General features: G+C 43.1%; 1 protein-coding gene across 2 annotated transcripts in view; it reads right to left on the bottom strand.

Moving 5' to 3' along the window:
* The window catches only part of LOC110070772 (zinc finger protein 18-like), a 134,663-nt gene that overhangs the window by 53,994 nt on the left and 57,090 nt on the right, over positions 1-23,579 (bottom strand). Inside the window, exons 1-6 of one of the 2 annotated variants that reach the window (XM_078387421.1) lie at positions 11,769-12,191; positions 10,997-11,458; positions 10,143-10,242; positions 9,879-9,958; positions 9,170-9,296; positions 5,977-8,712 (exon numbers count right to left, since the gene is read on the bottom strand). In XM_078387421.1, coding sequence (XP_078243547.1) covers positions 7,286-8,712; positions 9,170-9,296; positions 9,879-9,958; positions 10,143-10,242; positions 10,997-11,410 — 2,148 coding nt within the window. In that variant the 5' untranslated portion in view covers positions 11,411-11,458; positions 11,769-12,191 and the 3' untranslated portion in view covers positions 5,977-7,285. Of the gene's footprint in view, positions 1-5,976; positions 8,713-9,169; positions 9,297-9,878; positions 9,959-10,142; positions 10,243-10,996; positions 11,459-11,768; positions 12,192-23,579 lie in introns of those variants that run through there. The other variant, XM_078387419.1, reaches the window with a different exon arrangement.

Genomic DNA, 23,579 nt, shown 5'->3' with positions numbered 1-23,579 from the left:
TACTGTACAATTGCACTCATTTCACACGCTAGTAAGGTTATGCTCAAAATCCTACAAGGTGGGCTTCAGCAGTATGTGGACCGAGACCAGCCCGAAGTACAAGCTGGTTTTAGAAGGGCAGAGGAACTAGAGACCAAATTGCTAACATGAGCTGGATTATGGAGAAAGCCAGAGTGTTCCAGAAAAACATCTACTTCTGCTTCATTAACTACGCAAAAGCCTTTGACTGTGTGGACAAGAAGCTATGGCAAGTTCTTAAAGAAATGGGAGTGCCTGACCACCTTATCAATCTCCTGAGAAATCTGTATGTAAAACAGGTTGTCCTCCTGCTTATATAACTTATACAGTATTCAGAATACATCATGCAAAAAGCAATTAAGATTGCTGGAAGAAATATCAACAACCTCCGATATGTAGATGATGTCACTCTGATGGCAGAAAGTGAGGAGGAATTAAAGAACCTCGTAATGAGGGTGAAAGAGGAGAGCGCCAAAAATGGTCTGAAGCTGAACATTAAAAAAAAATTAAGATCATGGCCACTGGTCCCATCACTTCCTGGGAAAGAGAAGTGGAAGGTATGTAGATAGTGACAGATTTTACTTTCTTGGGCTCCATGATCATTGCAGATGGTGACAGCAGCCATGAGATCAAAAGACACCTACTCATTGGGATGAAAGTGATGGCAAACCTAGACAGCATCTTAAAAAGCAGAGACATCACATTGCCAACAAAAGTCCATGTAGTCAAAGCTATGGTTTTTGAAGTAGCGATGTATGGAAGTGAGAGCTTGAATATAATAAAGAAGGCTGACCACCTGTGATTGGGTTCCTTTTCCAAGATAGGCGGGCCCAAGGATTCGGCGGGAATGACAGCCGGAGACGAAGTAACCGTCAAAAAAGGATTTGTTTTATTAACTCTATCATTAAACAATTCTGAACTAAACGGATTTGGTAACTCTTCATCATTTACTGAACAAAACTTCTTGGGGCCACCCCCAGGTCCATTCTCTTTAACTTTTATTGTTTCTTCCCCCCAAAGCGTGTAACCCAGTTCATGTTCCCAGCTGGCACACTCAGCACCGAAAAAGTTGTTCTGCAGCATGGATGTATCACGACCGATTCCTCTAATCTGGGAAGGAAAGGACTGGTTCCACCAGGGATCCCCTTGTCCACCACCAAAGGGCTGGCTAGAACCACTCCTCGCTTCCATTCCCCACGTTGCTCACCTGCTCCCAACTTATTGACTTCTTTGGGTAGCAGCAAGTCCGTCCTCCTTCATTAGGTTCGGGAAACTCTTTACCAATGTTGCAATCTTTTCTCTCTCTATCCCTGTTTCTACCATCTGTGTGCTTTTCTCCTTTCTTGAATCTACCCCTTTCTCTCTTGGTGCCTCCTCTTTTATAGGGTCGTCCCAACTCCACGTCTCTAACTCCTCCCCCCAATCCCTCGTTCTCTCAGCCAAGAACACTTCTATCGCCTTATTAGTCACATTCTCCTCATCGTCCAACTTAATCAATTCTCCTACTACACATCCTTCGTTTTCTTCACTCTTGGGTGTCTGTGAGGGTGGCACACTTCTTTGTCTCCACTCACACCGCCGAAGAATTTACGGTTTTGAATTGTGGTGCTGGAGGAGACTCTTGAAAGTCCCCTGAACTGCAAATAGAACAAACCTATCCATTTTGAAGGAAATCAACCCTGAGGCTCCAATACTTTGGCCATCTCATGAGAAGACTCCCTGGAAAAGACCCTGAAGTTAGGAAAGTGTGAAGGCAAGAGAAGTGGAAAACAGAGGATGAGATGGTTGGACAGTGTCATCGAAGCAACCAACATGACTTTGACCCAACTCCGGGAGGCAGTGGAAGACAGGAGGGCCTGGCGTGCTCAAGTCCATGGGGTCACGAAGAGTCGGACACGACTAAATAACAACAATCACAGTAGGAGGGCAGAGAAATTGTTCAGTTTTATAAACTGAATGTGGATGTTATTTTTATTTATTAATCACATTTACACCCCACCTTTCGCCTAAATGGATAGCACTCACGGCAATTTATAGTATTCATTGATTTAAATTATTTATATGCCACCTTATCCCCCACCTAAGGCAGCTCACAACAGATAAAACAACAAATGTAAAAACATTACATAAATAAGACATCTAAGAAACCATTAAAAATAGATTAAGATTAAACAATAAAGTATAAAAAAAGCAAAAACATTTATAAATCTGTATGTTAGAAACCAGCCTTTATGAGATAACCGACTGCTTAAAGGTTTGTCTGAAGAGGAAAGAAATAATAATAAGAGAAATAGTAACAGATAAAACTCATATTTAGCGAACACTAAACATAAGGTACACCTGCAATGTCTATCCTTTCGGATAGTTGCCATCTGGCAGAAGATACAGAACAATTAAGAGTACGACCACAAGTTTTCTGAATAATTTTTATCCCAGAGCTATAATTGCCCTTAATTATGAACTTAGAGACCACCAGCAGTGAACAGTTGGACAGTCTTACTTAGCCTGCGGTGTAGATGTTTGTGTCTCTAGTGGGGGATCATTAGTGGGTGTCAGTGTAAATTTTGTTGTTTGTTTATACTATGTATAAACTTACAATGACAATAAATTATTTTTTAAAAATAGCAAGCAGATTCTGGTTTGCATCGGAAAATAAGTCTCGTACGGCAGGAGTCCATCTTCCTCTCCGTTCTGTGCCCAGTTCTTTACGGTGCTGTAAGAGGCTTTGGCTCCTGCTGCCCACCGACAAGGCTGTGGTGGATGATGAATTGGCTTTGGAGAGATTCAGTGACTTGCTTCCTGTGAAACTGGTGTTTTATCAGAACAGCGAAAGAGATGCTTTATCAGACTTAACTCTCTGCTTCATAGTCTGTTTCTTTGACAATGTATGAAGATCATCCAGTTTTTCTTTGGTTGAATGGGTACTTTATTTAATCAAAGATCAGAGAGGGTCACAGGTGTAACTCCTCTGCAGATTTGGGATTTTCATTACAGATGCCAGATTTCTGGTTGGGGAAATTCATCGTGAATGCTGGGAGTTGTAGTGCAATTTTTTTTTTTTTAAGTATCTGAAAAACAAATTTGTTTTATGCGAGCAACATATGTATTTCCATGGACTGGATGTTAACAAAACATGACTATAGTCTCCATCTAGATAAATACTTCTAATGGTTGAAGTGTGAATAATTTTGCAGGATTCTCAGCTGTGTGGATTCTTCGATGATTTATAACGTACATTCTCTGTTCAAAGGTCGCTGACCACTCTCCACCCTTCAGCAACATTTCTCCCTTTGTGTGTATTATGTGATGAGTTGTTAGACTTGCTCTGTGACGGAAGCTCTTTCCACACTGCAAGCATTTATAGGGCTTTTCTGATGTGTGGATTCTCATATGGGAAACCAAGTACCTGCTGCACTGAAACCTCTTCCTAAATTCTAGACGCTTAAAGGGTTTCTCCTCTGTGTGGACTGTCTGGTGTGAATGGAGATTGCTTGTATTACAGAAGCTCTTCCTGCATTCCAGGCATTTAAAGGGCTTCTGTCCTCTATGGAGTCTCAGATGACGAGCAAGACCTGTGCTCCGGCTGAAAGTCTTTCTGCACTCCAAGCACTGATAGGGTTTCTTCCCTATGTGGATACCTTGATGGGGACTAAGGTTGCTTCTATCACTGAAGCTCTTCCCACATTCCAGACATTTATATGATTTCTCTCCTGTGTAGCTACCCATATCTCTTCCCAGGGATGAATTATTATTATTATTAATTTATTTTTTAAATATTTCTTAAACTTCAAATTAAACATAAATATAAAATACATAAACCAAAATAAAAATCAACTGTGTTCCCCACCACCATAGTTGGGACCTCCTGCAGTAATCGTCTTCTTCCTCTATCTTTATTCTTCTTCTTCCTTTATTGTCCTCTTCTCCATGAATACTTATATATTTGCTGTATTCTGAGTATTTCTGTAGCTTCTTTTGATTATGGGTTTCCCAGTGAGCTTTTAGACTGGCGTGACAGTTGAAGTTTTCCTTGCACACAGAGCATTCAAGCCTTCCATTGCTTTGGTTCATTTCTTCTTTGATGGAGATTTCCTGGAAAGTCCTCAAGGGGGAAGGGAAAGAGTCATTCCTTCTTTTCCAACTGGTTTCTGTTTTCCTTGTCTGTTGCTTCTCCTCTTTTTAGGGCCGTTTTCTGAATATTCTTCATTCAGTTCATCTTCAGTCTTCTTTTTTCTTGCATCAGCAGCTTATAAAGGAGAAAATCAAAACCCACATTCACCAAAAACAAAATAAAGAATCTGAAATGGAAAAAACCCAACATAATGTAAAAGGATATTTATTAATGCAGTATGACTGCCTTATCCACTGATTCCCTTATCCACGGTCTGAAAATATTAAAAACATTAAAATAAAATCCTAGAAATATGTATTTCTGAAACTGAAGTTACCAGAACAAGACACTAGATGAAGCCAGAAGCCACACTATATACAGTGGTGCCTCAACGTATGGACTTAATCCTTTATGGAATGATGGTCGTAATTCAGAATGATCATACGTTGAAGCACCATTTCCAATAGGAATACATTGGAACGTGATTAATCTGTTCTGGCTGAAAAAAATTCCCCCCCAAAAAACCAGATCAAAAAATACTTACCACTGCAAGCCCCATGGGGCACACAAAAACACCCACAAAAATCACAGCACAGAAACATAATCCCCCAGCCCAAACCTACCCCGCAAAACCCTGTAAATGTACTAACCCAGAAGCAGAAAGCAGCACCAGGCACTCCCAAGCCTCCTCCAACGAACACACTCTAACCATTGGGGCAAAAGAGCTATAAAGAAGCAGCCAATTCGCTGACCAACTGTAAGACCATTTGAATTCCCTGCCTTTTCCCCTGCCCTTTTCTGGTTGTAACTCGAAGCTCTGGTCGCAAATACAGTAGAAGCTAAATTTTGTGATCAGAGCTGGTCGTAATGCGAAATGGTCGTAAGGCGAGGCACCACTGTATACAGTCATCTTCACTATAGAAACATATTTCCGCTATGTCATTACCAGAAGTGGCCACCAAGTGGAGTCAGAGACCATGCTATGTACAGCATTCACTATTAAAATTGGGTTCTCTACAGTGGATATAAAAAAATTTATACACCTGTTAAAATGTCAAGTGTCTGTGATGGAAAAAAATGGGACAAAGATAAATCATTTCAGAACTTTTCCGACTTTTCATGAGCTATATGAACAAAAAACTGAAATCTTTTAGGGGGAGGGAAGTAAAAATAAAAAATTGAAATAATCCCTCACTTATCCCCACAGTGGCTCTCATACGGATTGATATTTTAAAATGCACAAAGTTCCAGTTTTCAGTAATTGAGCTGCAGGTAACAAAACAATTGTATTGATTATGTCTTTGCTTTCACCTGACAAATTACAGTGATGGCCTGCTTGACGAGGATAATCCGTTCCAGCAAAATCACTGTAGAATGAAATTGTCGTCAAGCAAAAGTAAAAAACCCATTGAAATGCATTCAAAACTGGTTCAATGCCTTCCAATGGGTGAAATACCTCAGCATCCAGCAAAGATCCACCATAGGACGGCCATTTTCTGGTGGTTGTATAGTGAAGAATCCATCCTAAAACTCAGCGGGGAGCCATTTTGCACAGCGGGCGGCCATTTTGAAAACCCAACGATCAGCTGTTTTGATCGTTGTTAAGCGGGAAATTGGTTCCCGAAGCAGGGAACTGATTGTGGTTAAATTAAAAAAACGATACAAACATCATACTCATCGTTAAGCAATTACCTCTTCTAACAAGGTAATCATCAAGTGGGGCACCACTGTATTGGATTTTGTAATTCATTGTGCTTTTTCGTTGCACTTATTTATAACATACTTGTAAGCTGCCTTCAGTCTTGAAAAGGAGGCAAATGGCCAACAAATAAAATAAACACAATAAATAAATGTATAATCATTTTTATTGCTACTTTTATTACAGGTTACTCTTCAAAGTTTCCTTTATACTACGTTTCATGTTCCAGGTCATTTACAAACATCAAGAGAAGAGATTTAATAAACAATCAAATGGAAAACAATGTCAGCTGTAAACCCATTAAAATCAGTTGAGTCGATAAAGCAGGGAACTGGAATCATAACAACCAATATTAATGATCACTATCCTGCTCTTTTCTTTCGGGGCCTTGTAGAATCAACAGGATTTTGTCTAGAAAACAGGCTTTTCTAGCTACACAGAAGCCCATCCAGCTGCCATAATGATGCAATGGCTGAACCCCTGTAGCTTAGCGGAGGAAGTCGCAACCAGAGGAGGCCTGTTTGAATCACGGCAACTGAGGAAGGAGTGCACTTGCCAGTCTCCACAAGTGTCAGTGGGCCTACTCAGGTTACCTTCAAGGCTACGCAATAGGATTGCAAACAATTTACAGCGATCCTCCCAGCAGGACCAGAATGAGTAGGGGACTTTTTCAAAACCAAAGGCAAGCTTCAAGCTGCTGGGGTTCTCCTTTTTGTGTTGTTATGCAATTGGGAGCATCCAGGAGGCAGGAAAGAAAGCAAGGAGTGCAGGAGGAAAGGACCCCTGCATCCCCAGTCAATTTAAGGAGGAGCAAAAAAAGCAGGTTCTAGGCAAGAGAAGCCAGGACAGGCCTGACCCTCCAAAGGGAGCGTCTCCCTGTTTCCCACAGGCACAGAGAGGATGGCCACATATCTTAGGGGCATATATAAAATGGGAGGGGGGGTGTTTGCACCGCTAGCTGAAAAAGAGTCGCTTCTGGGGGTGAGAAAGCAAAACTCTCATCCCAGGGCCGGTTCTTTGGGGAAGTAGGGTGCAAAGGGGGAAAAGGGCCTTTTGGGGTGTGGGGAGAAGGCTGGAGGGCTAATGTTAGAAAGGGAACCACATTTCCATGATTTTCTTTTGTTTGCTTTTTGGTTTGAAGAGACACTTGTCCAGCAGGCCAAGGCAAACAGGCAGTCGCGAAATGAGCAAAATCAGGGAGCTGGTCAGAGGACAAATGGGATTTTTCTTCAGTGTGAAAGAGATTGTCACTCTCGAATTGGCCTTCTAAGCCACACCAGACGCTGTTCCAAGACCTCCGTATAGAGCACGATAACATACTGTAGTCTCTCGAGACTGAAGGATGCCTACAGAGACAGAGAGCTTTTTGGTGTAGGAAAAAGGTCAGTGAAGGGGAAAAGAGGACAATCCACGACAGTCGTTAGAAAATCAGATTTTACCCCAGTGTTTCCTTGGAACTACAAAAATCTGTTCTCGTTCTTTGTTTCTAGAGGAAACACAATTTCATCTTTCCCTGATGCAATGTCTGGAGGCAGCCCGGCCAGGTTCTCACCGGGGTGAATGTTTCGATGGGAAATCAGATGCCTCCCCTTCTTGAAAGTCTCGTGACCCTCCAAGCTTTGAAACTTTTCTGTCTCTCTCTCTCTGTGGCTTCTTTGATGAGAAGTGAGTTGTGCCCTCTGCCTGAAGCTCTTCCCACATTCCAAGCACGCAAACAGTTTCTCCCCCGTGTGGATTCTCATGTGGTTTTTCAGGGTTGTGCCATGGCCAAAGCTCTTTCCACATTCTGAGCACTGAAATGGTTTCTCCCCGGTATGGATCCGCAGATGACGAGCCAGGCATGACCTCTGCCTGAAGCTCTTCCCACATTCCAAGCATGCAAATGGTTTCTCCCCTGTGTGGATCCTCATATGGCGAACCAAGTGTGTGCTGTGACTGAAGCACTTTCCACAGACCACACATTTAAACCGTTTTTCTCCATTATGGAGTTTCTGATGAAAAGAAAGAGTTGAGCTGTGACGGAAGGTCTTCCCACATTCTGAGCACTTAAATGGTTTCTCCCCGGTGTGGATCCTCAGATGGGCAGTCAGGGATTCACTGCGACTGAAGCTCTTTCCACATTCCAAGCACGCAAACGGTTTCTCCCCTGTGTGGATTCTCATGTGGTTTTTCAGGGTCCTGTTCTGCCCAAAGCTATTTCCACATGCTGAGCACTGAAATGGTTTCTCCCCAGTGTGGATCCTCATATGGGAGGTCAGGGATTCGCTGCGACTGAAGCTCTTTCCACATTCCAAGCATGCAAACGGTTTCTCCCCTGTGTGGATTCTCATGTGGTTTTTCAGGGTATTGTTCTTCCCAAAGCTCTTTCCACATTCTGAGCACTGAAATGCTTTCTCCCTGGTGTGGAACCGCAGATGACAAGTCAGGTATGCCCTGTGACTGAAGCTCTTTCCACACTCTACACATTTAAAAGGTTTCTCTGTTTCTGTTCCCTGAGGGAAAACAGAGTTTGGTCTGTGCTGGAAACTCTTTCTACAATCGAAGCTCCAAAAAGTTTGGTGAATTCTGAAGGGGGAATAATCACAAAGACTCTTGCCACTTTCTGGGGTTTTCAGTGGTCTTCCTCCCATGTGGATTGTCCAAGCAGCACTTAGACTATAGTTATTTCTCCCCAAAGAACATTTACCCATTTCCTTCCTTTTCTCTCTGTTTTCCTGGAGCAAAGCATCTTGCGAATCTCCGAGTGGAAAAGCAAAATCTTCATTTCTATTGTGTTTATTTGCTTCACATCTCCTTCCTTGAAGATAACTCTCTTTACAAACATCTGTTTCCAAGCCTAAGCAATACAATTCTTCCTGGTGCTCGCTGTGTCTTCCCTCACAGGCTGAAATAAAGAAAATCCCATTAGAAGGGGTCATCTCAGATTGCTGAAAAGGTTGGCATCGCCTCTGAGAACCTAGGCACCCCAAAATGACCAGAAGTGGGAATTTGGAAGTAAACATGAGAAAAGAATGGTCAGTTCCCTTGTTGATTCTCAGACCTCCTGTACCAACAGTTAGACTCGTATTCTTAGAAGTCTGCATTTCAGTCCCACCTCCTTTTCCTGTTTCTCTAAAGGGGAGGAGCTATCACTGGCCCTTTCCTGTCTGCCTTCTGGGGAATGTATCGATTAGTGTGGATTAAGCTTTAGACCTGTACATCTGAAATGGAATATCCTATCCAAGTGACTAGTTGTTTTTCACCTGTTTTGTAAACGCTCACAGCAGTGATAGGCTACATATTCTTTGGTACGATTTGCACTGTGGATCTGTTGACTGAAGGGGAAGAAAAGCACAGCTCACCCAAAGACACCACATTTTCACGCGTCTCCTCCATGACGTCCCTGTGGCAGGCCCTTTGGTTCTGATCCAGCAATGCCCACTCCGCCTCTGTGAAATTCACGGCAACTTCATCAAAGGTTACAGGACCCTGAAAGAAGTTTGACTCTCAGTAAATACCGACAAGAAGAGAATGAACACAACTAGAGATGGGCACAAACCAGTTTGTCCCAGTGCATAAGGGAGTAGCACAGGTACTGCTGCTCCCCTGCCCTGCCTCCTCTGGCTCAACCAGCACCCTCACTTCCTGCACCTCCTCCACTCTTGGCAGCAGCTCAGGCTTCTCTGCCCCACCCCCTCTTGGCTGACCTGCCACTCAGAGAAAAGGGCGGGGCAGAGACGTCTGTACTCTTGCTGGGGACTGGGAGATCAGCCAAGAAGGTGGGAAAAGCATGCAAGCCGAGGTAAGTGAGTGGCAGATCGGATGAAGAGGCAGTGTTGGGGAGCCAGAGCCCGACACAAACTGGGATAAACTGGTGCATCTCTAAGCACAAAATGTGGGCTGGAAATCCAAGGCCAGAGAGAACCGTTCCCTGAGGTAACTGCAAGGCCATTTACTACACAATACTGAAAGAAGTGAACGGAAGGGAGCAAACGATATCCAGCCGAGGAGGCAGACAGGAAACAAAGGTGCCCAGCCTCCTTCCCCATCTCCCCATCCAATCCCCTTTACCTGTTCTGGCTGCACATGCACAGCTTCCATTCCTCCGCAAAGGAGAGATGAGGGAGAGGTTCCCTGCATATTTTCAATGCCTGCAAGGAAAGATCTCTTATTCTTCCCATGAATTTTATCCCCAACTTACTCAAAAAAGAATCTTCCTGCTTTGATCAACAAAACTTTCATGAATTTCATGCAGGAGGCTTCAAAGGCCATTCACTGGCTTTGGAAAGATGCAAATAAGGGAGATCGAGAAGAAATGGGCTGACTGGGTCTTACCCTGTGAGACGGCTCCTCCAATCCCCTCCAGTGACCTCTGCCTGAGGGACAAAGGGGAGTCCACTGCCAGAGGGGAGCCAGGGACAGATTCTGAACAACTCTGTACAAAAAAAAAATGCACATAGCAAATTCTGGATACCCAACACAGGAATGGAGGAGCAAATTTAAAAATTAATAGTAAAGGAAAAAACATCAGATTTAGGAAGAAGCCTGAAAATGTTTAGAGAAAAGCTTAATTGTTTCAGGTCGTTTGGAGAAAGGAAACTCAATTGTTTTGGAAATGCTACCCAAATGTTCCTTGATGATTCTTGCCTGTGGTTTGATATCTTTCTTCCTGTAGCCTGAATGTGAGAAACCATTGTATCGGTAATGCTTTGATATGCAGAAATGCAATGAGGGGTTTGCTGGCACAGAGGCCAGGAGAATCGATTTAAGGTCCAAGGAGTCAGGATATAGAAGTAGAAAAATACATTTTGAAAAATACATTTTGAGAGGCCGATAATAAATATGAACCATTACAACATTACAGCAGGCGATACAGAATACGGTATAGTAATATATGCACAGTACAATACAGAAAATATATTAAACAGAAAGACTACTGCTCTGAGGCAGTACCATCAACTCATATGTACTCTACGTGTGTCTGTGTGTGTTACATCAGTGGTTCTTAACCTTTGTTACTCGGATGCTTTTGAACTGCAACTCCCAGAAACCCCAGTCAGGACAGCTGGTGGTGAAGGCTTCTGGGAGTTGCACTCCAAAACTCCTGAGTAACTCAAGGTTAAGAACCAGCGTGTTACATGAGGATTCAACGAGGGCCTACAATCAAAACGATAGACCTAAACTCTCACCAGTTCCTCTTCCTCCTCCTTCTCCACTCTCTGGCTCAGGAGGAAACCTTCCGCCAGCGACACGGCCTGGGAAGCGGTTTCTGGCTTGCACTCTCTGACCCAGATCTTCATCGCTGGTGGCAGGACAGCCAGGAACTGTTCAAGGACGATCAGGTCCAGGATTTCAGCCTTGGTGTGTTTTTCTGGCTTTAGCCACTGACGGCAGAGACGATGAAGTTGGCTACAAACCACTCGCGGCCCTTCATCCTCCTGGTAGCTCAATTCCCGAAAATGCTGGCACTGGGCTTCCAGGTCAGGAGAGTCTGAATCAAGGTTGTTCTGTCCAGTTCTTTCTGGGAATTCCTCCTTGCTCCAACCCTCCATGTCATTCAGCTCCTTTCCAGCTCCAGAACTGGCTGAGACCTCCACTTTCATCTACAAGAGGAGCCGAAAGAATGGAAGCAAATGGACCGCCTTGTCCCTCTGTAGGAAAAGCAAAGACATAACAAAACTCAGGGGCAAGCTGAAGGCTTGGAAATGGCTCCCTTATGTGAGACAGAGGGAATGTTACTCAACACTGCTAGGTGTCTCTCCCAGCCACACACATTCCCGGGATTGTCACCTGCCTCACCAGAAGCAAATCCAAGGAAATTTTACCTCCAGGAGGGGTAAAAACAGCTGTATTCCAATATGCCCACAAGAAGGCATGGAAGAGGGAGGGGAGTGAGAAAACGGCACTGCAAAGGCTTTACTTTTAAAATGCAGGCCTCTAACTAAGATGATGTGATACTACCTGTCCTGAATTGACTGCTGTGTTCTCAGTCCAATTATGATTCTTCTAATCTTCTTTAATTATCTGGGTTTTCAAACTGTGGAGGAAGGAGACCTCGGAGGAGGAGGAGGGGAGTTTGGGGACGATCCCCGGAGAAGGTTCACCTGCCTTGGCCTTGGAGGGAGGAAGAGAGAGAGAGAAGGAAGGAAGGAAGGAAGGAAGGAAGGAAGGAAGGAAAGGTCTTCCAGGGAACCCCCCCCAGCTCGGGCTCCCCTTCTCTCCGCCTCTCCTTCTCCCAACGCCCTGACCTCTCTTTCTCCCTCAAGCCAAGCCCCACAACCAGGTCCTCCAACCGCTGCCCCACCTCCCCTCCTTCTCCCCACCCAGGGGCTTCCCGGCTTCCCTAAGAGGCGCCTTCACTTCCGCCTGGAACTCTAAAGAGGGGGGGGCTCATCAGGGAAGGAAAAGACGGGCGCACCATTGGGGCGGAAACAGGAAGTGACTTCTAGTCTTCCTGTCAGCTCGTCTAGGAACTAGGATTCCATGGTTCTACCTCTTTTGGAGGACCTCTGGCAGGTAAATAGGGTGGTTAAAAGGGAAGGGCGGAAAGGTTGTTCGGCACTCTCGGGATCATAGAGTCCAGCCCCTGTCAGTCAGATGCCTAAATCGCTGAGCTGCCTATCCAACAGCATGTAAGAAATACGCTTTTAATGGACAGATGTTGAACTTCTAAAAATCGGTGGGCCTTTTTTTTATTTTTGTCTCTTGTCCGTCTTTGTGCCCTTTTGAAATCTTCTCTGAGCTGCCTCGAGTCTCAGATTGCAGAGAAAGTTGGGATACAATGAAAGGGAAAGATAGAAGGACTGTGCACAATATTTGTTTTGTTTTTTCACAGTAGGAAGGCAGAGAAACTGTTTTAAGTTTTATGAAATGAATGTGGATGTTATTTTTGTTTATTAATCACATTTACACCCCACTGTTTGCCTAAAAGGATAACACTCGCAGCAATTTATAGTATTTTTATTCATTTAAATAAGTTGTATGCCACCTTATCCTCCCCACTGGGGACCTAAGGCAGCTCACAACAGATAAAACAACAAATGTAAAAACATTACATAAATAAAACATCTAAGAAACCATTAAAAATAGATCAAGATTAAACAATAAAGTATAAAAAAATTAAAAGCATTTATAAATCTGTAAGTCAGAAACCAGCATTTCTGAGATAACCGACTGTTTGAATGCCTGCCTGAAGTGGAAAGAAATAGTAACAGAAATAGTAAAAGGAATAGTAACAGATAAAACCCATATTTAGCGAAAACTAAACAGAAGGTACATCTGCAGTGTCTAACCTTTGGGATACTTACCATCTGGCAGAAGATAAAGAACTATTGAGACTCTGACCACAAGTTTTCTGAATAATATTTATCCCAGAGCTATAATTGCACTTAATTATGAACTTAAAGACCACCAGCAGTAAACAGTTGGACAGTCTTACTTAGCTGCGGTGTAGATGTTTGCGTTCTTAGTGGGGGATTTTTAGTGGGTGAGGAGTGTTTGGGTATTTTTGTGTGTGTGCACGTGGGTCTGGTCTCTGGGTGTCTGTGTGAATTTTGTTGTATGTGTATACAGTGGTGTCCCACATTATGACGATAATCCGTACCAGGAAAATCGCTGTACAGCGAAATCGTTGTCATGTGAAAAAAAAAATCCCCATTGGAATGCATGAAGCCCATTTAATGCGTTCCAATGGGAGAAATACCTCCTTGTTTTGTGAAGATCGCCCATAGAGAACTCCCAATCAGCTGTTCTAAATCGCTGACTTGCAAAGCTTCTGTCCGGAAAACACCCATTTTGCGAAGGGAAGCCATCCATTTTGCAAGCGCAACCATTTTACAAAGCTGAAAAAATCATTGTCTTGCAAACAAGCGGTTCGCGAAGCACGGACCTAATACTCGTCAAGCGGATTTCCCCCATAGGAAACATTGTTTTGTGATCGTTATAACAATCACAAAAAAGTCATCATCTAGCGGATTCGTCATACTGTGGGGTCGTATTGCAAGCAAGTTGTAGTGTGCATCGGAAATGAAGTCTTGTACAACAGGAGTCCATCTTCCTCTCTGTTCTGTGCCCAGTTCTGTACGGTGCTGTAAGAGGTTTTGGTTCCTGCTGCCCACCGACAAGGCTGTGGTGGATGATGAATTGGTTTGGAGAGATTCACTGACTTGCTTCCTGCGAAACTGGTGTTTTATCAGAACAGCGAAATAGATGCTTTATCAGACATAACTGTCTGCTTCATATTTTGTTTCTTGGACAATGTTCCAAGTCCTCCATACAGAGCATGTTACCATAGTCTGTCAAGATTGAAGGATGCCTAAGATAAGAAGATAGGATTAGTGACTGAAACAGAGAATTTTCCTGTCAGTATGAAAGTTTATGTGGAATTATTTAAAGAAAAAAGTGATTAAATTGAAAGACTGGTTGTATAAAATGAGATTGAAAGATCAAATAAAACACATCCTTCAGAATAAAAATATTTCATGGTTGAATCATATGCATTTATAAAGATGGACTATTGAATGGGTAAAGAAATATAAGAAAGGTAGAGAATACATGAAGTATGAACAATTTGTATTATGTGCAGATATTCAGATTACTGATTCAGTAAATAGTGCAGTGAGTAAAATTTATAGATTCCTGCTTGACTTAGAAGAAGAGAGTGAGAAAGAAGGATTGAAGTTAGTGTGGGAACAAGATTTAGGAAAAAGAATAAATGAGGAAGAATGGAGGAAGATGTGGAAAATGAGGGTTTTAAGATTCATGTCAGTGAGAATAAGAGAAAAAAAATTCAAATTGGGCTTAAGATGGTATTTAACGACGACCAAACTGAATAAAATTAATGCTAGTTATCTGAATGTCTGTTGGAAATGTGAGAAGGAAATTGGTGCGTGCTTTCATATGTGGTGGGAATGTGGAAAAGTATAAAGATTTTGGAAACTAATCTTTAAAGAACTAAATGACATATGTAAAAAAGATATAGAATTTATTCCTGAGATTGCTTTGTTATCTATATTTGAGCATGTGGAATATGATAAGATGTCTAAAGAATTGACTACCAATTTATTAACAGGAGCTAGGTTAATAATAGGCACTGGAAATCAAAATCTGATATTTTGAATGGACAAATGGTATAAGGAAATATGGAATATAGCTATAAATAATAAACTAACTTGTAATTTAAAGGTTAAGAAAGGAGAGTATAAAAAGAATAATTTTTATGGTATATGGGGCAGATTTTTGGATTATGTGTTAACAAGAGGAAAAGGGAAAGCTCCAAATCAAGAATCAATGCAGTTCTGGAGAAGAGGGTAACAAAAGAAGAAGAATATAGATGGAGGAAGAAGAGGATTGCTGACCACGGTGGTGGGGAACAGTTAATTTGTACTTTGATTTATGTATTTTATATTTATGTTATAGTTAAGATAAAAAAACCAAATTAAAAAACAGCCTCTCTATTTTCTTAAATCAAACAAACCAGTCTTTGGGTTGTTGTGGGTTTTTTGGGTTCTTTGTCCGTGTTCTGAAGGTTGTTCTTCCTGACGTTTCACCAGTCTCTGTGGCCGGCATCTTCAGAGGACTGGAGTAGGAACTCTGTCCATGCTCTGTGGCTGTTTGTTGGATAGTTGAGTATTTATAGCTGTGGGAACAGCTTTTGTCCTTTTCAGGATAAGGGGGAGGGATTATCTGTCACTGTGGTTGATGGGTGTCTTTGTTTGTGTAATCATCCCTGGTCCTTGTGGCTGGGTAGAGTTTGTTGACCTTCTGCAGGCTGTATTTTTCTAGTTAAGTTTCAGACTTTCTTCTTTTTTGTTGAAACTCTGCTGATGTTTATGGATTTCAATGGCTTCCCTGTGCAGTGTAATTTAATGATTGCTGGTGCTGTCCAGTACTTCAGTATTTTGAAATAGAATCTCATGTCCAGCTTATTTTAGGGCAAGGATCTCAAACTCAATTTACCTGGGGGCCGCTGGAGACAGACTCTGGAGGAGGCTGGGCCGCATCTGATTTTTTGCCAAGCAAGAGCCCGAGGAACCCGCCCAGGAGTTAACACAGAAAGGCAGAAAGGTTGACAGGCACTCTCGGGATCATCAAGTCCAGCCCCTGTCAATCAGATACCTGCATTCCTGACCTATCTTTCCAACAGCACTTAAGAAATCCACTTTCAATGGACAGATGTTGAACTTCTAAATATCTGTGGGCTTTCTTTTATTGTTATCTCTCTTTGTATTTGTGCCCTTACGTCCCAGATTGCAGAGAAAGATGGGATATCATGAAAGGGAAAGATAGAAAGACTGCACACAATATGTGTTTTATTTAATCACAGTAGGCTCTCTCATGGATCCCTGCCTTGTGATGGCAAAAGGGCTTGAGTAATTCAGAGAAGCTATGGGCTGTGCCGTGCAGGGACACCCAAGTCGGACAGGTCTTAGTAGAGAGTTCTGACTAAACGCCATCCACCTGGTGCAGGAACTGGCAAACCACTCCAATATCTTTGCTAAGAAAACCCCATGAACAGAAACAAAAGGCTAAAAGATATGATGCTCGAAGATGAGCCCCTCTTCCAACATGCTACTGAGGAAGAGTGGAGGACAAGTACAAGTGCTAATGAAATAGTTGGGCCAAAGCCGAAAGGACGCTCAGCTGCAGACATGCCTGAAAGAGAAAGGAAAGTCCGATGCTGCAAAGAAAAATGCTACATAGGACCCTGGAATGTAAGATCTATGAACTTTGGTAAGTTGGATGTGGTCAAACAGGAGATGGCAAGAATAAACATTGACATCCTACGCGTCGGTGAACTAATATGGACGGGAATGGACGAATTCAGTTCAGACAATTATCATACTGTATCTACTACAGTGGACCCTTGACTTACAGACTTTTTGAGTTACAGACTTCTCTGGCTGCAAAATTTAGGTTTGACTTGCAGCCTGAGAATTGACTTACAGACCAGAAAAAAACCAAAATGGAACAAAAACGGCCTGTTACGGGATTAATCGGTTTTCAATGCACTGTAGGTCAATGGAGACTTGACCTACAGACTTTTTGACTTGAGAACCGCCTTCCAATACGGATGAAGTTCTCAAGTCAAGACCCCACTTGACTGTGGGCAAGATTCCCGTAGAAGAAATGCAATAGCCCTCATAGTCAACAAAAGAGTGGGAAAAGCTGTAGTGTGATCCAATCTCAAAAATGATAGAATAATTTCAATATGAATCCAAGGCAGACCTTTCAATATCATAGTAATCCAAGTTTATGCACCAACCACCAGTGCTGAAGAGGCTGAAATTTACCAATTCTATGAAGACTTACCTTCTTCATGGATTGCTGCCTTGTCGTGGCGAAGGGGCTTGAGTAACTCAGAGAAACTATGGGCTATGCCGTGCAGGGACACCCAAGACGGACAGGACATAGTGGAGAGTTCCGACTAAACGCAATCCACCTGGAGTAGGAAATGGCAAGCCACTCCAGTATCTTTGCCAAGAACGCCCCATGATCAGAAACAAAAGGCTAAAAGATATGACGCTGGAAGATGGGCCCCTCAGGTCGGAAGGCGTCCAACATGCTACTGAGGAAGAGCGGAGGACAAGTACAAGTAGCTCCAGAGCTAATGAAGTGGTTGGGCCAAAGCCGAAAGGACGCTCAGCTGTGGACGTGCCTGGAAGTGAAAGGAAAATCCAATGCTGCAAAGAAAAATACTGCATAGGAACCTGGAATGTAAGATCTATGAACATTGGGAAGCTGGAGGTGGTCAAACAGGAGATGGCAAGAATAAACATCGCCATCCTGGGCATCAGTGAACTAAAATGGACAGGAATGGGCGAATTCAGCTCAGATGATTATCATATCTACTATTGTGGACAAGAATCCCGTAGAAGGAATGGAGTAGCCCTCATAGTCAACAAAAGAGTGGGAAAAGCTGTAATGGGATACAATCTCAAAAATGATAGAATGATGTCAATACGAATCCAAGGCAGACCATTCAACATCACAATAATCCAAGTTTATGCACCAACCAGCATTGCTGAGGAGACTGAAATCGAACAATTCTATGAAGATTTACAACACCTTCTAGAACTGACACCAAAGAAAGATGTTCTTCTCATTCTAGGGGACTGGAATGCTAAAGTAGGGAGCCAAGAGATAAAAGGAACAACAGGGAAGTTTGGCCTTGGAGTTCAGAACGAAGCAGGACAAAGGCTAATAGAGTTTTGTCAAGAGAATAAGCTGGTCATCACAAACACTCTTTTCCAACAACACAAGAGGCGACTCTATACATGGGAAATCACCAGATGGGCAATATCGAAATCAGATTGATTATATTCTCTGCAGCCAAAGATGGAGAAGCTCTATACAGTCAGCAAAAACAAGACCTGGAGCTGACTGCGGTTCTGATCATCAGCTTCTCATAGCAAAATTCAAGCTTAGACTGAAGAGATTAGGAAAAACCACTGGGCCACTCAGGTATAATCTAAACCAAATCCCTTATGAATACACAGTGGAAGTAAAGAACAGATTTAAGGAACTAGATTTGGTGGACAGAGTGCCTGAAGAACTTTGGATAGAGGCTCGTAACATTGTCCAGGAGGCAGCAACGAAAACCATCCCAAAGAAAAGGAAATGCAAGAAAGCAAAGTGGCTGTCCAACGAGGCCTTAGAAATAGCAGAGAGGAGAAGGGAAGCAAAATGCAAGGGAGATAGGGAAAGTTACAGAAACTTGAATTCAGACTTCCAAAGAATAGCAAGGAGAGACAAGAGGGCCTTCTTAAATGAACAATGCAAAGAAATAGAGGAAGATAACAGAAAAGGAAAGACCAGAGATCTGTTCAGGAAAATTGGACATATTAGAGGAACATTTTGCGCAAAGATGAACATGATAAAAGACAAAAATGGGAGGGACCTAACAGAAGCAGAAGACGTCAAGAAGAGGTGGCAAGAATACACAGAGGAATTATATCAGAAAGATGTGGATATCCCGGACAACCCAGACAATGTAGTTGCTGACCTTGAGCCAGACATCCTGGAGAGCGAAGTCAAGTGGGCCTTAGAAAGCCTGGCTAACAACAAGGCCAGTGGAGGTGATGGCATTCCAGTTGAACTATTTAAAATCTTGAAAGATGATGCTGTTAAGGTGCTACATTCAATATGCCAGCAAGTTTGGAAAACTCAACAGTGGCCAGAGGATTGGAAAAGATCAGTCTACATCCCAATCCCAAAGAAAGGCAGTGCCAAAGAATACTCCAACTACCGTACAATTGCACTCATTTCGCACGCTAGCAAGGTTATGCTCAAAATCCTACAAGGTAGGCTTCAGCAGTATGTGGACCGAGAACTCCCAGAAGTACAAGCTGGATTCCGAAGAGGCAGAGGAACTATGGACCAAATTGCTAACTTGCGCTGGATTATGGAGAAAGCCAGAGAGTTCCAGAAAAATATCTACTTCTGCTTCATTGACTATGCGAAAGCCTTTGACTGTGTGGACCACAGCAAACTATGGCAAGTTCTTAAAGAAATGGGAGTGCCTGACCACTTTATCTGTCTCCTGAGAAACCTATATGTGGGACAGGAAGCAACAGTTAGAACTGGTCATGGAACAACTGAGTGGTTCAAAATTGGGAAAGGAGTACGGCAAGGCTGTATATTGTCCCCCAGCTTATTTAACTTATATGCAGAATACATCATGCGGAAGGCTGGACTGGAAGAAACCCAAGCCGGAATTAAGATTGCCGGAAGAAATATCAACAACCTCCGATATGCAGATGATACCACTCTGATGGCAGAAAGTGAGGAGGAATTAAAGAACCTTGTAATGAGAGTGAAAGAGGAGAGTGCAAAAAACGGTCTGAAACTCAACATCAAAAAAACTAAGATCATGGCCACTGGTCCCATCTCCTCCTGGCAAATAGAAGGGGAAGATATGGAGGCAGTGTCAAATTTTATCTTCCTGGGCTCCATGATCACTGCAGATGGAGACAGCAGCCCTGAAATTAAAAGGCGCCTTCTTCTTGGGAGGAAAGCGATGACAAATCTGGACAGCATCTTGAAAAGCAGAGACATCACCTTGCCAACAAAAGTCCGAATAGTCAAAGCTATGGTTTTTCCTGTCGTGATGTATGGAAGTGAGAGCTGGACCATAAAGAAAGCAGACCGCCGAAGAATTGATGCCTTTGAATTGTGGTGCTGGAGGAGGCTCTTGAGAATCCCCTGGACTGCAAGGAGAACAAACCTATCAGTTCTAAAGGAAATCAACCCTGAGTGCTCACTGGAAGGACAGATCCTGAAGCTGAGGCTCCAGTACTTTGGCCATCTAATGAGAAGAAAAGACTCCCTGGAAAAGACCCTGATGTTGGGAAAGTGTGATGGCAAGAGGAGAAGGGGACGACCGAGGATGAGATGGCTGGACAGTGTCTGCGAAGCAACCAACATGAACCTGACACAACTCCGGGAGGCAGTAGAAGACAGGAGGGCCTGGCGTGCTCTGGTCCATGGGGTCACGAAGAGTCGGACACGACTAAACGACTAAACACACATGAAGACTTACATCACCTTCTAGAACTGACACCACAGAAAGATGTTCTCCTCATTCTAGGGGATTGGAATACTAAAGTAGGGAGTCAAGAGATAAAAGGAACAACAGGTATGTTTGGCCTTTGAGTTCAAAACGAAGCAGGGCAAAGGCTAATAGAGTTTGTCAAGAGAACAAGCTGGTCATTACAAACACTCTTTTCCATCACCAAATGGATAAGACCGAAATCAGATTATATTCTCTGCATCCAAAGATGGAGAAGCTCTATGCAGTCAGCAAAAACAAGACCTGGAGCTGATTGTGGCTCAGATCATCAGTTTCTCATAGCAAAACTCAAGCTTAAATGGGAGAAAGTAGGAAAAACCACTGGGTTAGTCAGATATAATCTAAACCAAATGCCTTATGAATGCACAGTGGAAGTGAAGAACAGTTTTAAGGAACTAAAACTATGGGTGGAGGCTCGTAACATTGTATAGGAGGCAGCAACAAAAACCATCCCAAAGAAAAGGAAATGCAAGAAAGCAAAGTGGCTCTCCAGTGAGGCCTTACAAAGAGCAGAGAAGAGAAACAACATGCAAGGCAGATAGGGAAAGTTACAGAAAATGGAATGAAGACTTCCAAAGAATAGCAAGGAGAGACAAGAGGACGTTCTTAAATGAACCGTGTAAAGAAATAGAAGAAAATAATAGAAAGGGAAAAACCAGAGATCTGTTTAAGAAAATCAGAGATATTAAAGGAACATTTTGTGCAAAGATGGACATGATAAAGGACAAAAGTGGCAGGGACCTCATAGAAGCAGAAGACATTAAGAAAAGGTGGCAAGAATACACAGAGGAATTATACCAGAAAGATCTGGATGTCCCGGACAACCCAGATAATGTGGTTGGTAACATCCTGGAGAGTGAAATCAAGTGGGCCTTAGAAAGCATGGTAACAACAAGACCAATGGAGGTCATGGCATTCCAGTCAAACTATTTAAAATCTTAAAAGATGATGCTGTTAAGGTGCTACACTCAATATGCCAGCAAATTTGGAAAACTTAGTAGTGGCCAGAGGATTGGAAAAGATCAGTATACATCCCAATCTCAAAGAAGTGCAGTGCCAAATAATGCTCTGATTACTGTACAATTTCACTCATTTCACATGCTAACAAGGTTATGCTCAAAATCTTCCAAGGTAGGCTTCAGCAGTATGTGGATCAAGAACCCCCAGAAATACAAGCTGGATTTTGAAGGCGCAAAGGAACTAGAGACCAAATTGCTAACATGCACTGGATTATGGAGAAAGACAGAGAGTTCCAGAAAAATATCTACTTCTGCTTCATTGACTATGCAAAAGCCTTTGACTGTGTGGACCACAACAAACTATGGCAAGTTCCTAAAGAAATTGGAGTGCCTGACCACCGTATCTATCTCCTGAGAAATCTATATGTAAGACAGGTAGCAACAGTTAGAACTGGCTATGGAACAACTGATTGGTTCAAAATTGGGAAAGGAGTATGACAAGGCTTTATATTGTCTCCCTGCTTATTTAACTTATATGCAGATAACATAATGCAAAAGGCAGTGCTGCATGAATCCCAAGCCGGAATTAAGATTGCTGGAAGAAATATCAACAACCTTCGATATGCAGATGATACCACTCTAATGGCAGAAAGTGAGGAGGAATTAAAGAACCTCGTAATGAGGGTGAAAGTGGAGAGTGCAAAAAACGGTCTGAAACTCAACATCAAAAAAACTAAGATCATGGCCACTGGTCCCATCTCCTCCTGGCAAATAGAAGGGGAAGATATGGAGGCAGTGATAGATTTTACTTTCTTGGGCTCCATAATCACTGCAGATGGAGACAGCAGCGACGAAATTAAAAGATGCCTGCTTCTTGGGAGGAAAGCGATGACAAACCTTGACAGCATCTTAAAAAGCAGAGACATCACCTTGCCAACAAAAATCCACATAGTCAAAGCTATGGTTTTTCCTGTTGTGATGTATGGAAGTGAGAGCTGAACCATAAAGAAAGCTGACCTCTGAAGTATTGATGCTTTTGAATTGTGGTGCTGGAGGAGGCTCTTGAGAGTCCCCTGGACTGCAAGGAGAACAAACCTATCAATTCTAAAGGAAATCAACCCTGACTGCTCACTGGAAGGACAGATCCTGAAGCTGAGGCTCCAATACTTTGGCCATGTAATGAGAAGACTCCTTGGAAAAGACCTTGATGTTAGGAAAGTGAGAAGGCAAGATGAGAAGGGGACAACAGAGGATGAGATGGTTGGACAGTGTTATTGAAGCAACCAACATGAATTTGACACAATTCCGGGAGGCAGTGGAGGATAGGAGGGCCTGGCGTACCCTGGTCCATGGGGTCACCAAGAGTTGGACACAACTAAACGACTAAACCAGTGGTCCTCAACCTTGGGCCTCCAGATGTTCTTGGACTTCAACTCCCAGAAATCCTGGGCAGCAGAGGTGGTGGTAAAGGCTTCTGGGAGTTGTAGTCCAAGAACATCTGGGGGCCCAAGGCTGGGGACCACTGGACTAAACGATGACACTTACCAGAGTGCTGATTATGATACTGATCAATCCCTGGTGTGTAGTAAAATTACAAACAAAGAGATCCTCGATGGCTCTCTCACACGAAAAAGAAAGGAAGACCACGTATTGACACCAGCAAGACTTGTGATCAAAGAAAAGTGGAGGAATTTGGCCAAGTGCTTGAGGAAATCCTTCCAGGCCTGGCTAATGCAAATGCACCTGAGAGATGGGAATACTTCAAGAATGCTGTGTATAACACCGCCTTGTCCACATTTGGCAAGAAGACCAAAAAACGGCCGACTGGTTCGAAGCCCATTCGGAGGAGTTGATGCCAGCCATCGAGGATAAGAGGAGAGCTCCAGCAACATACAAAGCCTGTCCTAGTGAGTACAACATGCAAGCTCTTCGAGCTGCTCGTAGCCATGTCAAGCTGCAAGGAGATGTTCCAACGATTATTGGCTTCAGCTCTGCTCTCAGATACAGTTAGCAGCAGACACAGGTAACATCAAGGGAATGTATGATGGTATCAAGCAGGCTTTATGTCCAGTACATGTCTCACTTCAAGTCTGCTACAGGCGTGATCATCCAGGACCGAGCACAGCAGATGGACCGCTGGGTGCAGCACTACTCTGACCTATATTCCAGAGAGAATGTAGTAACCGAAGAAGCATTAAAGAACATTGAGTGCCTGCTTGTCTTGGAAGAGTTGGACAGCAAACC

The sequence above is a fragment of the Pogona vitticeps genome, chromosome 2 (assembly GCF_051106095.1).
Source record: "Pogona vitticeps strain Pit_001003342236 chromosome 2, PviZW2.1, whole genome shotgun sequence".
Taxonomy (NCBI): domain Eukaryota; kingdom Metazoa; phylum Chordata; class Lepidosauria; order Squamata; family Agamidae; genus Pogona; species Pogona vitticeps.
This window is presented reverse-complemented; position numbering and strand designations above follow the sequence as displayed.